Source organism: Arthrobotrys flagrans, assembly GCF_004000055.1.
Source record: "Arthrobotrys flagrans strain CBS H-5679 chromosome Unknown unitig_1, whole genome shotgun sequence".
Classification (NCBI taxonomy): domain Eukaryota; kingdom Fungi; phylum Ascomycota; class Orbiliomycetes; order Orbiliales; family Orbiliaceae; genus Arthrobotrys; species Arthrobotrys flagrans.
Window position 1 is genome coordinate 1199606 of NW_027137556.1, and position 13768 is coordinate 1213373.

The 13768-nt window shown below is 44.8% G+C and overlaps 5 protein-coding genes across 5 annotated transcripts; 1 reads left to right on the forward strand and 4 right to left on the reverse strand.

Moving 5' to 3' along the window:
• Positions 1-1346: 1346 nt before the first annotated feature.
• DFL_008356 (uncharacterized protein) lies at positions 1347-3693 on the forward strand (the record flags this gene model as incomplete). Its single annotated transcript, XM_067638077.1, has 6 exons — positions 1347-1379; positions 1454-1900; positions 2003-2410; positions 2559-3041; positions 3126-3333; positions 3509-3693. The coding sequence occupies 6 exons, from the start codon at positions 1347-1349 to the stop codon at positions 3691-3693; spliced, it is 1764 nt and encodes a 587-aa protein (XP_067486003.1).
• Positions 3694-3955: 262 nt separating this feature from the next.
• On the reverse strand, positions 3956-5322 carry DFL_008357 (uncharacterized protein; the record flags this gene model as incomplete). Its single annotated transcript, XM_067638078.1, has 3 exons — positions 3956-4892; positions 5042-5059; positions 5276-5322. 3 exons carry the CDS (start codon positions 5320-5322, stop codon positions 3956-3958), a joined length of 1002 nt encoding a protein of 333 aa, XP_067486004.1.
• A 611-nt stretch (positions 5323-5933) lies between these two features.
• Positions 5934-6677, reverse strand: DFL_008358 (uncharacterized protein; the record flags this gene model as incomplete). The annotated part of the gene is made up of 1 exon (XM_067638079.1): positions 5934-6677. One exon carries the CDS (start codon positions 6675-6677, stop codon positions 5934-5936), a length of 744 nt encoding a protein of 247 aa, XP_067486005.1.
• Positions 6678-8245: 1568 nt separating this feature from the next.
• Positions 8246-9625, reverse strand: DFL_008359 (uncharacterized protein; the record flags this gene model as incomplete). Its single annotated transcript, XM_067638080.1, has 1 exon — positions 8246-9625. The coding sequence occupies one exon, from the start codon at positions 9623-9625 to the stop codon at positions 8246-8248; it is 1380 nt and encodes a 459-aa protein (XP_067486006.1).
• Positions 9626-11779: 2154 nt separating this feature from the next.
• Positions 11780-12958, reverse strand: DFL_008360 (uncharacterized protein; the record flags this gene model as incomplete). The annotated part of the gene is made up of 2 exons (XM_067638082.1): positions 11780-12286; positions 12347-12958. The coding sequence occupies 2 exons, from the start codon at positions 12956-12958 to the stop codon at positions 11780-11782; spliced, it is 1119 nt and encodes a 372-aa protein (XP_067486007.1).
• Between the last annotated feature and the right edge of the window lie 810 nt (positions 12959-13768).

Below are 13768 nucleotides of genomic sequence, written 5' to 3' on the forward strand. Positions count from 1 at the left end.
TATCATTTGCTTGGTCTCGAATTTGCCCGTTAGATCGTGAGTCTATAAATTGGCTAATGCTTGTACAAGTACCTCCAAGACAATTGCCTCGCTGGCGTTGCAATTTGATGGCATATATGTGTTGGCGAGCAATACTTAACAAATCCTGTCATAGATAGTCTCGAGGCTAGGAGTGAGACCTTGGAACTAGCCCCTAGTGAAATTAAGAATGGAAAACGGGCTGAGTTTCTACCTTGCCTGGACTCAAGGCTAGGACGTCTCGAACATTGCAAAATTGCAACACCACCACGCGCACACCAAGGGAGGCTTTGCAATTGGTATTGGTACCAGGTACGAATGGATACAACCAACCCCTCAAATCCGCAAAAAGAACTCGGCCAAGATTCGATACATGTACATACATGTATCATACGACTAGAAACTTACTTTACCAAGTAATATTTTACCTAATAATCTTGGTTAAGAGGAAAGACCCGAATTCCAACTCCGATGACTTTGGCATGCGTGTCAAAAAAAAAGTAAAAAAATTGAACAACCATTGCATTAATGCGTCTATAGCTCGATATTTCATGTTGTACTGGTGACGATGTAGCCACAGCCATATGGTACCACGTCATACCTAGCCAACAGCATAATGGTCCTTCAATATTCCATAGATCTAGCCTGATCCGGAGAACTCCTATCTGCCACCGTACGATTGCTCATGCCGCCCGTACCAAGGTGGCAATGTTTGAATAAAATCGATTCGGAAGGCTGTGCACGTGCAGGAGAATCTGAAGATTAAATTATAACATATCAGGTTGCAACATCCCAAGGAGTTGCACCTATGCCAGATGCACCTGTGGCCTGGGTACTTGGGTATGAGGTAACGCCTGTGCGCGTCTAAAATAAAATCCAAAAATAACGTTGACCTCGGATCCGAGTTTCATGCTCAGTAATTCCTAGCTACGAAACACCTGTGGGGCTATTTTCGTGTTGAGCTCTGCCCTCGCAAAGGAATTGCAGATGGAATATACACATGTAATAGTACTGTTATCATTGTTGCATTGTATATAGCCTCGAATCCCATTGTATGTAACTCCATCAACATGCTGTATGAAACTTTGTTTGTTGGGTAGCATAACCCGCGTGTGAGTACAACTTGTGGCCAACCGGCGTCTAGGTACGAGACTAATATAATGAGCACATATACTACTCATGAAACGTTCGAACGTTCGAAACCAATCTCCAATTAAGGGTATACCAACTTTGTTATACCTATTATAAGGACTTCGAATTCATCAGCTAGAATTGATATCATAGGATATTTCGATGTCACTCCCACGCACGGTGGGATACATATATATATGTATATTGCCTCCGTGGCTAGAAACCGGACGGCAAGTCAGATACCTGACATCTGTGAATCTACATTTTGCCGGTCATTTATAACATTTACAATTTTAAATTACAGCAGATATTATCTTTTGTTCACAAACCTGCAACGATCGTTAACAAGAGCATGGAGATAATTCTAAGGTTTTGGAGAGTCCTAGTGCTCTCTTGCCTATTTCTAGTTATCCCAACCCTCCAGGACAAATTTAAGCCTCAAAGTCTCTACCCAAAAATTGGAACCCACGAGCAAAACTCCCACCTTTGCTTCATCATTCTTAAGAAGGAGTATCGAGCGGAGGGTACGCACCCAAAAGCACGCTCGGCCGGTAGCATCAAACTTGAAAATCTTCGCAAAGAGCTCTTAACCGCAGCGCTGCCCCCTCAGCGCCACAGTGTCTACAGTATTGGCAGTCGCCACCTTGGAGCTAGTACTAGTCGCGGAACATGGGGTCTCATTCTAGACCGTGCACCCGGCAAAGTAGCATGGGATAAATATAGAAAAGTCATTCGGAAATACGCAGTAATCGTATGTCTCATTCGTACCTGTTTATTGGAATAACGTATAGCTAGCCTGCATGTCTATAGGGACAACTTGTTAATCTCTCCGGCACATCGATCGTAAAACTAGATAAGAGCGTCAGGGTGCGCTGATTCACCGCAAATCCATTACGCTGGACTCAAACCGACGGCTGAAGATGAAGACAGTTTAAACAAACGAGGCCAGCCAGACACAAAGACAGCATTGAGTGGTGATGATGCATACGATGACGGTCTTCAAAGAAGATCCAATGGCAAAAGTCTATATACGAAGTCTAGATCTCGAAAACCTCGAGCCAAAAGGGCTCTTAAACCTAGAGCTACATATTCCGACGGGGTAGTCGTAGCTCAAAGCCCTGCTCCTCCCGAAATGGTCATGATTGCACAACCTAAGGATGTCCCATTTCCAGGGATGAAAGAGACATATTATACATATCCTAATCCAGGAAAGGGTGTCCTTACCTACGTCATAGACTCTGGCTGCGACTTTAATTCTCCTGTAAGTGAATGACATGCACGATTGACAATTCAAACTAGCCTGCGGCCCTGAGTTCCATAAATATTGTCCAACTATGACGCAAAATTCCTTTGGCTGGTGAAGCACGCTCGCAATTTATTATCTAACATATACAATTTGACCCTAACAGGATCTCACCCATATAGACGCGTCCTCTGTCGACTGGCTATTCTCTGGACCCCTTCCAAGCGATGAAAAGTCTGACGATGACGAACCCTCAAATCCTCGTGCATACGGACACTTCCCCACTGGCAATGAAGACCGCATAGGGTATCATGGCACCATAGTTGCAACGCACGTCGTTGGGAATACGAAGGGCACCGCAACGAGCGCTAGTTTGGTGGTCGTAAAACTACAAAGCGGCCGTAACACAGCTCACCACTTGACCGAAATTGATACTCTTCTTAAAATTTATGACCATATGTACGAAGACTATCAGAAGAGAAAAGACTCTTGGCCGGGCTTTGTAGTCGTCTATAGTCATGGCACTGAGGTATTAAACGATGAGACGGCCGCGGCTGCGCTCAAGGAACTTTATGAGGAATTATGTAAAGCTTTTGCAAAGCCTAAATTGAAAGGCTACATTGTCGTCCCAGCCGGGAACGAGAGGCCGGTAAGTTCACATATTTCACATTAATGCATTTGTATGTGATATAAACGGTAGTCTTGAGGGCTAAGCTACCGTATCTTGACTTAGGGCGTACCAATCAACGAAGTTCCAGCTATATATAAGGCCACCTCTAAGCCATCCCCAGCGAATTTGGTAGTAGTAGGAGGTGTTAGCACTAGAACCGGATTGAACAAATTCCAGACAGAAAAATATGCAAAACTTTATGCACCTGCCACCGATCTAAAGTTTGTGCTACCAAGCGGAGAAACTAGAATTCAAGCTGGTACTTCCTTTTGTAGGTCACTACCTCTCCAAGATTGTTCACGCGTGGATTCAAATATATTAGCCATCCAGCTGTCCGTGTGTATACTCTGTGGTGTGCTATATATTTTACGCGAGGGCGTCAGCTATCCTGTTAAACACGTCGATAAAACAAGAATGCTAAAGTATTTCGGGAACTCCTTCTACAGCCACTCCTTTAGTCGCCGGCCTCTTAGCGACTCTACTTGGCCGGGGGGTCAAAAATCCAGTGAAACAAATGGAGAAATGGGCATATCCACGAAATTCTAAAGGCCCTAAGGTTATTTGGAATGGGATCACGAAAGACATGTGGCCGAGTGAAGACTCAATGGAGAACATTGAATTCACAAACTAAAAGAATTAAACGGCGCTATGATATTCGAAATTAGGGTGACAATGATCCTAGACTGAGCAGAGGAGCAAAGCGAAAAAAGCAATGCTAATTCGATATTCTACTCCTAAATTGTAATATTTCGTTGATGTTCGGGAACCTAGCGTGTAAGAACTAAAACAGAGAAGGCTTGGATTGTATTTTAAAACTTCAATATCTATTGTCACGAGTATACTAGCAGAGGACGGGTCCGCAGAGTCAAATTAGTGTAACATTCAGTCGAACCTTACTTTCTCCCAGTTGCAGCTAAAGCAACCATCCTTAGCTTCCAACCACCCTCTGCGGTCTCTGGAACGCCATAGGCTTTAGCAGCTTCCATGAAAAGAGGACCCCACCTTGCCTTCTCTTCATCAGTCCATCCCTCAAATGCATCTTTCATAATAGGCAACAAAGCATCTACCGTCTCCGATGTAATAGACGTATAATCCTCAACCTCCCTAACTTCCACGTCCTTCCAACCCGCATTCGCCATCCTTTCCTTGACCCATTCATCCTCTTTAAACCCAGGCGGAGCTGGGAATTCCCATTCCTCCTGATTCGGTCTGACTTTCTTGATGACGTAGTTCGCCAATGGGAGCCATCCAACTACCTTCCAGGAGGTGATGACAGTCATCGACCCTGGAGCTGCGACACGGTACATCTCGCGGTACCCGGCTTCGTAATCTGGACAGAAGAAGACACCGAAAGCACAGATAACGTGAGAGAACGTATTTTCAACGAACTCAAGTTTCTGGGCATCCATGATCTGAGTTTCAATTTCGGGAAAGTCTTTGAAGATTTTTGAGACATGGTCAACCATGCCGGGTGAGAGATCGGTGGCATTGATTTTAGGAACGAATCCCTCTCCTTTGGTAGAATTGATAATGGCGGTAGTAACTGCACCAGATCCACAACAGTTGTCAAAAACCACGGATTCCGGGGTAATTGGAACGGGGAGGTTCGCAATGAGATTTTTAGCGACACGAGCAGGCCAGCCACCAGTCAGTTTTTCATAAACATCGGCAGCGGCAAATCGGTCGGAGAGAGGGTGATTTGGTTGTTCAGGCATTGTAGAATTGACGTTGTTGTAGATCGGTAGTATTAGGTGTGTTTGAGGAAACAGGACTGCTTGGGCAGTAATTGAAAAATGACTTCGTTGGATAGAACTCTGCTGAGCTTGATGGCTGGAAAGTAGCCCCGGATTTCGAAGGTCAGAATCAATGATCTAAATACTCTTTTTTTGGACTAACCTAACCCGAGATCAGCTGCCCTTCTGTTAAGAAAGCTTAACAGAAGACTTGGCCGTTCCCTGGGTGGAACGTTCGAAACATACAGCGATTCCCATGTATACCTGGCCACATCAATACTACGTAAATTAACCTGTATTGATAAGCAAACGACACCAGTCACTTGTCGTCTGAAATGAGATATTTATAAACCTATACATTAGGCTCCTCCAAACAATTTATATAAATTCCCCTTTAGCAAGCCGTCCGAAGTGACTGATACAAGCCTATTAGTCACTTCCGGCTCAACACTGTCAAAAATGCAACAGCCAATAACGCACCAGTGCGTTTTAGGTCTGATTTGGAATAAAATGGAACTCAGGCCCATATTTTCCACTGATCAATCGATGGCATGGAATATTTGAGCGTCCCACGCTATGATATTCCATCTGATAACGCCGACAGCGGAGCGTTGGATCTATGAGCGAGTTGTGCGCTTTCTGAGCGAGTTTGCGTTTCCGAAGCGCGAAGTCCTAGCCCAACCTCCGCCGGAGACTGTTATGGTGCACCCCGGTATAAAGCCGATGAGCATCAAGACGCTAGCCAACAATTTACTTAATTTATTTCTAGGTGGGACGGGCATCGTCGGGCCGACAAAATGGTTCGGAGAATGAATTTCGTGGTTCGCCGACGGCGCAGGCATATATTAATCTTTCGTAGAACGTTACGGTATTAAAGACCAGTTTAAAACCTTTCATTCGATCCAAGCCTCTCTTGCACCCAAACTGTATGTACGTCCGTCTGAAATCGAGACTATAGCTACCCTTCCCATGATAGTATTCTATGCAATTACAAAAATATTAACGTCAAAAGGATAATAATAACATTGAAGAAAATGATCCGGAACTCCAGCCATACACGAAAATACAACAACACTGCTATAGCATAGCTAAATAAATCGAATAAAGATGCACACTAGAGTCTTATAGCACATACTCTTCAGTGCACGATTTCCCCGAACAGCTTCTTCACATTCTCAATTTTACAATTACCAGCCCCGCAAAGTCTCACAAACTTATAATAGACCTTCGCGACAGTATCGCACCATTTCCTATTAAAAAGCTGGTCAGGATGAAATATATCCGCCTTTGGAAATTGCGATCTACACTGCGCCAATAAATCAACTTGGAATCTATCGTCGAGAAACTCCCTGTTTGGCGCAGTAAACCGATTCTGGTTCTTATAATTCCTGTATCCAAAATCATGACGATAACAGGAATTGAGGAACTCGTATCCATATGGGAAGTCTTTGTCGATTTTGAAAATCTTGGCGACTTCTGGAGGGACGGAACAGCCGTCTGAGTCGTAGATTAAGGGAGGAGAGTTTAAACCCTTATTTCGATAGTTTTCGATGAAATCGTCCAAATCGATCGAGAAGATGGCATTGTTAGTTTGACATTCGACATCGTTGCTACATGATGCGCCGCTAGCATCACGAGCTGCGTTCTTTGGAGTCCCGAGTAGGGATATGATAGAATCAAGGATCACACGAGCCTCGATGGTGGAGTCGGAGACCTTCCCACCGTCAACGTGAATATATGGCTCCTTCGCAGGGAAGGGATTCTGAGCTTTCAATTTGGCATATTTGGACTCTAGGTTTGACGGACTCGAGTTGGCTGGGAAGGCTTGTGAGAGGACCACAAGTGTCGCTGATGCGACTAGGAGAATGTTCTTGCAGAACATGACTAGCTATAATTAGAAGGACGTGTAATTATAAGATGATTGATTGATTGGAAGTAATGTAGTGATATTTGGATATCTTGGGGCATCCACGAGAATTTATAAATATCGCTACCGAAGATCGACTAGAATGAATGCAACTCTGATCTGAGAACGTGGGTCTCGACTGGTGAGAGACTAAGAAATCAAAAGGAGCTATAACTTCAAGCCTAAAATTTGCGGGTTAATACTGAGAAACTATTAACATATTCTTCCAGGGCCCAGTTTGCGGCAGGAAATTGGAGTCGGCTGTGGATTGGAATTCCGCGCATTCGTTTACCGTGAACCGTTAACCTGGCCGCATGTTCCAACGTCTGGATCCTGTTGTTGGAGGTGGATTATCGCTGCACATTCCAATCTTATGATATATCCCTTTCCCCACAATTTAAATTGGATCCGCTGAGTTATTGTGCAAATCAATTTAGGTAAAGGGTATGCCCATGGAATCCTTTTTAGGTGGAAGAAACTAGGAGTTGAAGACTTCCAGGGACGTTTCACGAATACTGTACCATATGCATGCAGAGCATCCTGCCATTCGGCGCAGAGTCGACAGAATCATATATACGCCTCTCACTGAGGACAACATCCGTTTCATGAAACTGCACAGCGCTAGTTAATATTATCGTCACAGATCAAAGAATTAGTAACCATTTTCTCGATGGCTGCTTGTAGGAACACCGCTAATCAGTTTTGCACCCTTGTCCCCTTCTCGTTACGAATCCAGATATTAATGATTAACCTGGATTTTGATGAAGATAAGGGAATGATCGCCGCAGAATCCGTTTTTCTCATTTCAAAACCCAAAGTCAGGAATCCATAGAGGTGCCAATCGGCGGTCGGAATGGTGGCTGGCTCGCCGTCTCCTTGCAGGGTGGCGGTTGGGCCCAACCTTGGTATACATGGTACTAATTGGTGGTGTGGGGCCTCGACAACCCATGGTGGCCACACTCCGAGTTTGTTCGATATTGCTATAGATTTGTCGGCTGGCCGTGATACTCGCGTATGTGGATTTACATTTGGATCCACCATATCCAGTTCCATATGAAAACCAATTACTTATAGCTCACGTTTTGTGAAAAATAGTTTATATACCGGCCTATATTCCCGCATCCAAGGCACATGTGATCGTCAGCAATCCACTATCACGAAGATAGATTGCAGATGAATATAATACTCCGCGAGACTTCGGACTATTTCATGATCCCTGGTATCTCGCTTAGACCTCATCCAACATCGCCTCCAACCTTGTGTTACCTCCCATGCTCCTCAACTTTGCCCCATTTCAGCAACATTGACAGATACTACGCTCCATATATATATATGCCACATACTCGAGCATAGGCTCATTGGCACAACTTCTACAAGGCTTAGAGGATTCAAGGGAAGTAGGATTCGTAAGGTTACATTCTTGTTACTACCTATGCATACGTTGCGAAGTTGGGGCCGACTGTTAACTGTTTGATAGTGTTACTCAAGAACCTTCTACGATCCCGAAACAATTATTTTGGCTCCTTCGCCCATCAATCAATTGATCAAGACTCAGGAATATATTCGCTTCTAGGCCCGACTTTTGCCCATGCTTCAGGGTGCCCAGTACTCCGAACCCAAAGTGGCTCATCTCCATTACTCTGCTCTTGATCTTCCGCCGCATCAACTGCCATCTCCGCGATCTTTAAGTATAAGTCTGTTCCAACCTCAAATCCTTTGGTAGTGTTGTAGTGTTGCGAGACCTTCTCCGCGTTTACTAAAGCCCGCACTGTCTTACTCACATGCCCATCATCCTTCAAACAAGTAACCCTGGCGGCAACATCAACCCATTGGTTGTCTTTTTCCTTCGCTTTGTAACTCTTCACCTGATCGAAGTTAATATCCGCACAGCCCCTCGAGACATACATATTAACCACCATCCAGCCAAAATAGTTTATCAAAACCGATTTCTCCGCGTTTCCCAGCCACTTCTGCCGGATCCAAACGTCCAAGAATACGCTGCTAGTGACGGTATGCATGAGGAAGAAGTCGAATTTGACCTTCTTATCCAATCGAGGAGTTGCAGAACAAATAAATGCTGCGGCAGATGCCAATTCCGCTGACGCTCTGGCGATGACTTCATCACTAGCCGTCGGTGGTATATACCACTTTGATGCAAGTGCGACCATTTCATCGAAAGCGTTGGCATAAACGGCTTTATTCTTTTGCGGGTCAGACCATTTTGTGGATTTTCTGAGCTTTTCGGAACCGGATGCCTCATCGAAGAGTGATACTATCGTTGTGTTGTTTCCGTATTCCCGGTTCTTGGATGCAGCGGCGGTTGCTGCCGCCATACAAGCCTTCAAGTACCTCCCCGGCCAGTCGTCGTGCACTGCTGTCTGTGCAAGTCCTTCAGCGATAATTGCTGGTTGCTCGAATTCGATTCCATAACCAAGATGAATCCAAGGATGGAGAAAGCCGGCTACAAGGCGCTCAGGCATACCATCATTCACCGCCTTCTCAGAGAAAATATATTTCTTGATCGTCTCCTGCCATCCAACAATTTTGATAGAATCCTGAAAATACTGAAGAAAAGTCGCATAATTTTCGGCGTCCGCTAAGTACTTTCCCCAATCATCCGAGTTAGAAACATCTCGAAGTACAGGAGGTTTTGTGTCCCCGATGGGGATCTGGGTCTTGACATTGGTGTCATATGCGAATTGAAGTTCTTCTGCACTGGCACCGAGGGCATATACTGCGAGAAGGTGATGGGCAACGTGGTTATGCAGACGGTCTTCAAAGTCCCAGAAGATATGGAAGTTATCGTGGTTTTGCTGTAGCAATTCGTTCGCCTTCTTTGTGCTTTCCTCCGTAGGACTTCGAAGCGCTGCCCCAGAATCTGGCGGCCCGGCCAGCGCGATCTTCGATGGGGATGACGATGACATTTTTGATAAATTCAAGTGCTGTAGGAATTGCCGAAATGAGAATATGGTTTAAGGCCGGTTTATTTGCAGTTGTATATAAAGTTCTTTCCAGTGGAAATATTCTGGTAGCTACAGCCGATACGTAATGTAATGTCAATATAAATGCCGAATATAGCATAAATTTCCGGACATCGTTCGAGGATCAATAATCTCGACGCTGGTAGATAGTAAGGACGATTACTAAGTTAACGTTAAGTTACTTGTTATCTTATAGCCCAGTTTCCGCCACCAGCCGCATTTATATACCATCGTATATGAAGAATCATCTGAATGGTTCTTCGGTCGACTAAAACACGAAATTGAAACAAGATCGAAAGTAGCTGTATAACCCGAGGGGAAGCGCTGGGATGCTTAGTAATTAGAATTGTGATAGATTTTATTAGAAAGCAGAAGGAAAAACATAACGGCCTCTCAATTCTAGACAAGCCTTAAGTTTCAACGTTTTCTTCGAGACTAGCATAAGTGACGTCGACAGAGCACAATGTTTGCACAAACTATCTTCAATCGGCCGAATAGGGAAACCATTCTGGCTGGGAACTCGGTTATCCCCGACTAAACGGTGCAGGTGCCATGCCAATTACAACATTTGGTTTGTAAGCCGGCCGCCGGATCTAGCTCCTTGCAGAAAGTCAGTAAGGCCTCGACTTCTTGCAATCAAATATACCTTGCAATTGTAGGCACGACGTGCATGTTATGTCATCTTACCATAACAAACTGTCTGAGCCTTCGAAACACGAAATCTAGATATTCGGGTATATCCAACTAGATCACCAGTCCACCCGGAACAATGCCATGTAAAGGCATATACCACATCCCAACAGCGAATTCGCCGGTTCCAAATACCCAAATTTTGTTCGAGCATGGCCTCACGCCGGAACGACTAGAGAGGTTAAGAGCGGCTTTTCTAATCTACTTGCCTTTCCCCCAGAACCCAGAATTTGATTGGGATGGAGACTCGGTTACTGAATCTTCGGACGAAGAAGGGCCGGAAGAGCGGTGGAGAACAATTTGATACCGATATTTCTCGACTACTATGTTATCAAGGATTAAAGCCGAAGTTAGGGACCGGTTTCCCAAATGGTTCGAGGAAAACGTTGCCAAAACTGTAGAGCATGTATACATACATACATACATACATACATACATACATACATACACACATACATTGCACTTTGGTCGATCAAGTTGGCTGCAGCGCTACAGAAATATCACACCATCCTCCTCTTGCGTATAAGTCTTATCAACCAAACACGCAAAACCACCGACAACCAAATATGGTCAAACCAACAGCTGCTTGCCACAAATCTCCCTAGTGCCCTGCAAATCCACCTCAAGGGCCTTCTTCCCTTACCTCGATAATATCGAAGATCCAAGAGATCTCCCCAGACTCCTCGATAGAGCCCTTGCTTTTGAACGGCAAATTATAAAGATTGGGAAAGCCAAACACCCCCTTCAGCAGGAACAGGCTATTAGATATGGCCTGTGGATTTGGCAATCTAGGGTACTTCGGCGGCATATTCCGGGTTTCCAATCATAGGACTTTGTGGCTAACTTGATATTCCTTGTCAAGATACCGGATCTTCGGGGCTGGGGGGTATTGGGTTGAATAATCGCTTCAATGTGTTTTGAGGGACTGCAGGAACAGAAATTTGGACAATAACTATTGTTAAATACTTTCATAATGGGAGGTTGGATTGGAATACTGAGCTAATAGTGCAAATCGACCAAAGGGCCACCGTTTTTGCATATACTCGAAATTTTGGGATTTTGCAGGGTTAACTTACTTTATAAATTCTGTCTGCACCTCATGCTATTCAAAAATATTTTTCCCTTTGCCTTAATCTTATTCAATTGAAAGAGCATACTTACTTTACTAGTCCCAAAATCAGTCTCGTCACTACTTAACTCAAGCCCAACACACAAACTCCAACACCCTATTGGGTGAATGTGCAGTTAGTAATCCCAGATTGTCATGATGAAGTCGATAGCTAATTGGTTTCTGTTGCCTCTTGATTCGCGATTTACAAAATAATTTAGAGTATGAAAGGATATATTTAATAAAATCTAGATGTACATAGGAAATCTACAAAGTAGCAAAACCAAACAACGTCAAGCTTACTCCACCTTAGCCTCAGAGGAGGATCGCTTTCCATAATACGAGCCATAGTACTGCGGAGTAGGCTTGCTCTGAACGCGGTTGTATCCGTTTCCAGCATTGCGGTTTTGGCCGCTGACGTTATTGGACTTGGGTCCCCGGTTGTTCGAATTGCTTGGTCTGTAAGTGTAGGTGTAGGTATAAGTAATAGGTCTGCGGTTTTGAGTATTGCCGTTGTTTGGCCTTGGTGTAGATCCACCGTTGGCGTTTCCATTGCTTTGTGGGCGGTAGTAGTACCCGTTATTTGTCTGGTAGTAGCCGTTGTTATTTGTCTGGTAGTATCCATTGTTGTTTGGGACCGGGGTGTTATAGTTGTTCTTTGGGGCTGGAGTATTGTTGTTCTTGGAAGCGGGAGTATTGTAGTTGTTCTTGGGGGCCGTCGGTGCTCCATAGTTTGGCGAGGGAACGTTCTTCACAGCGCTTCTAGGGGCTGGAACATTGCTTTCAAATTGTCCCGAGACATTACCCTATTATAATGATGTTAGTTTATCTATATGACATCCTTGTGTATATGATATTATACTTACTGGGCGGCGGTAATTGCACTTAACATATGTACCCTGAGGACACTTCTTAACCGCACAACCGACCTCGGTTGTAGCTTTCCACACCATTTGGGTCATATGGCCAGTAGACATTGCGAAGCCCTGACGAGCGAAGTTGTAAAGCTTAAGTTCTTTGTCATACCACATGGTCTGAACCATGCTCTCGGGGCTTCCAGGACCGTACAGAATATTTTCACCGATTCCGTCTCTTCCTAGGGTGCGAGTATGCGCGAAGGCGCAAGTGGGGGTATTAGTCTGAGCATAGTTGACCATATCCTGAGACCACTTTAGCGCTGGAACGCCATGTGCTTCACGGCAGTTGTTGTGGACCTTGAGCATTGCGTCCCGATATTGGGATTCTGGAAGGAAGCTAGAAGTGTCTGCTGGTGGTCTGTAGCTGACTGGGTTGGATGGCTGTTGGTAATAGTTCCCAGGTGGAGCGGATCTCTTTACCATCTCCTCTGTGAATTGGAACGACGATGATTGGATCTCGATGGGTTCACCAACTAGGACTCCCTCCAATGATTTCTCTACTGGTGCTGCAAGAATTGCGGTCCCGGCTGTGAGGGCTGAGATGATCGCGGAAACCTTCATTTTGTTTTTTTCGGTATATGCCTGTAAATAAAGACGTATAATATTCTTGTAAAAGAAAATAACTGTATAGAAAGAACCTGGCCGGCAGGGACAGCGTATAAAGTCAATTGGTATAGAAAACGTCCTGTAAACGGGAAAAAACGAGAGTGACGGCTGAAATTCAGTAAGCAAATGTAAAAGAGTGTCTTATTTTTGATAGAGCTTGCCGGCAAGCTTGCAAGTTAAATGAACGTGGTGATCAAATTGCCCTGTGGGGAGTTGGTTGGTTGGCGATAATCAAGTGGGTCTATGGGCACCGAGGGGGATTTTATATTTTACATCTTTGGCAGACCTCTTAATTGCATAGCCGCGGTCTCCTGTCGCATTCTTGAAATTAATATGATTTACAAACTTCTATCGCGGTTCGACATCCTCCGAAGGGAATAGCAACGCCTTATACGCTAGGGTGTGCTGGTGTATTCAAAATTCCGAAACCACGGTTCGAAGGAGGTCCTGTCGACTTCCGCCACGCTTCCTGATGTCATGCAACCTTCCTCCAAAAGCATAAAATTCGGGATCGGGGAATTAAATATGCTTCCAACCGAATACCGGGTTACCGCCAAGCGTAGGCGGGCGTCTACCCAGGATTTCAAGTGTTGGGTTTTCTTCACGGACTCTTGCCTCATGTTGAGACAAGGGGGAACTGAACTTCCTCAAATGCGCATCTCGCTCCAGGAAATGCACAGGGGCACAATATCACACTCATACTTCGTGAGGCTGAAATGTCGAAATAAAAAAGTTTCGAGCCCCAGGGAGAGTTAACATTCTCCG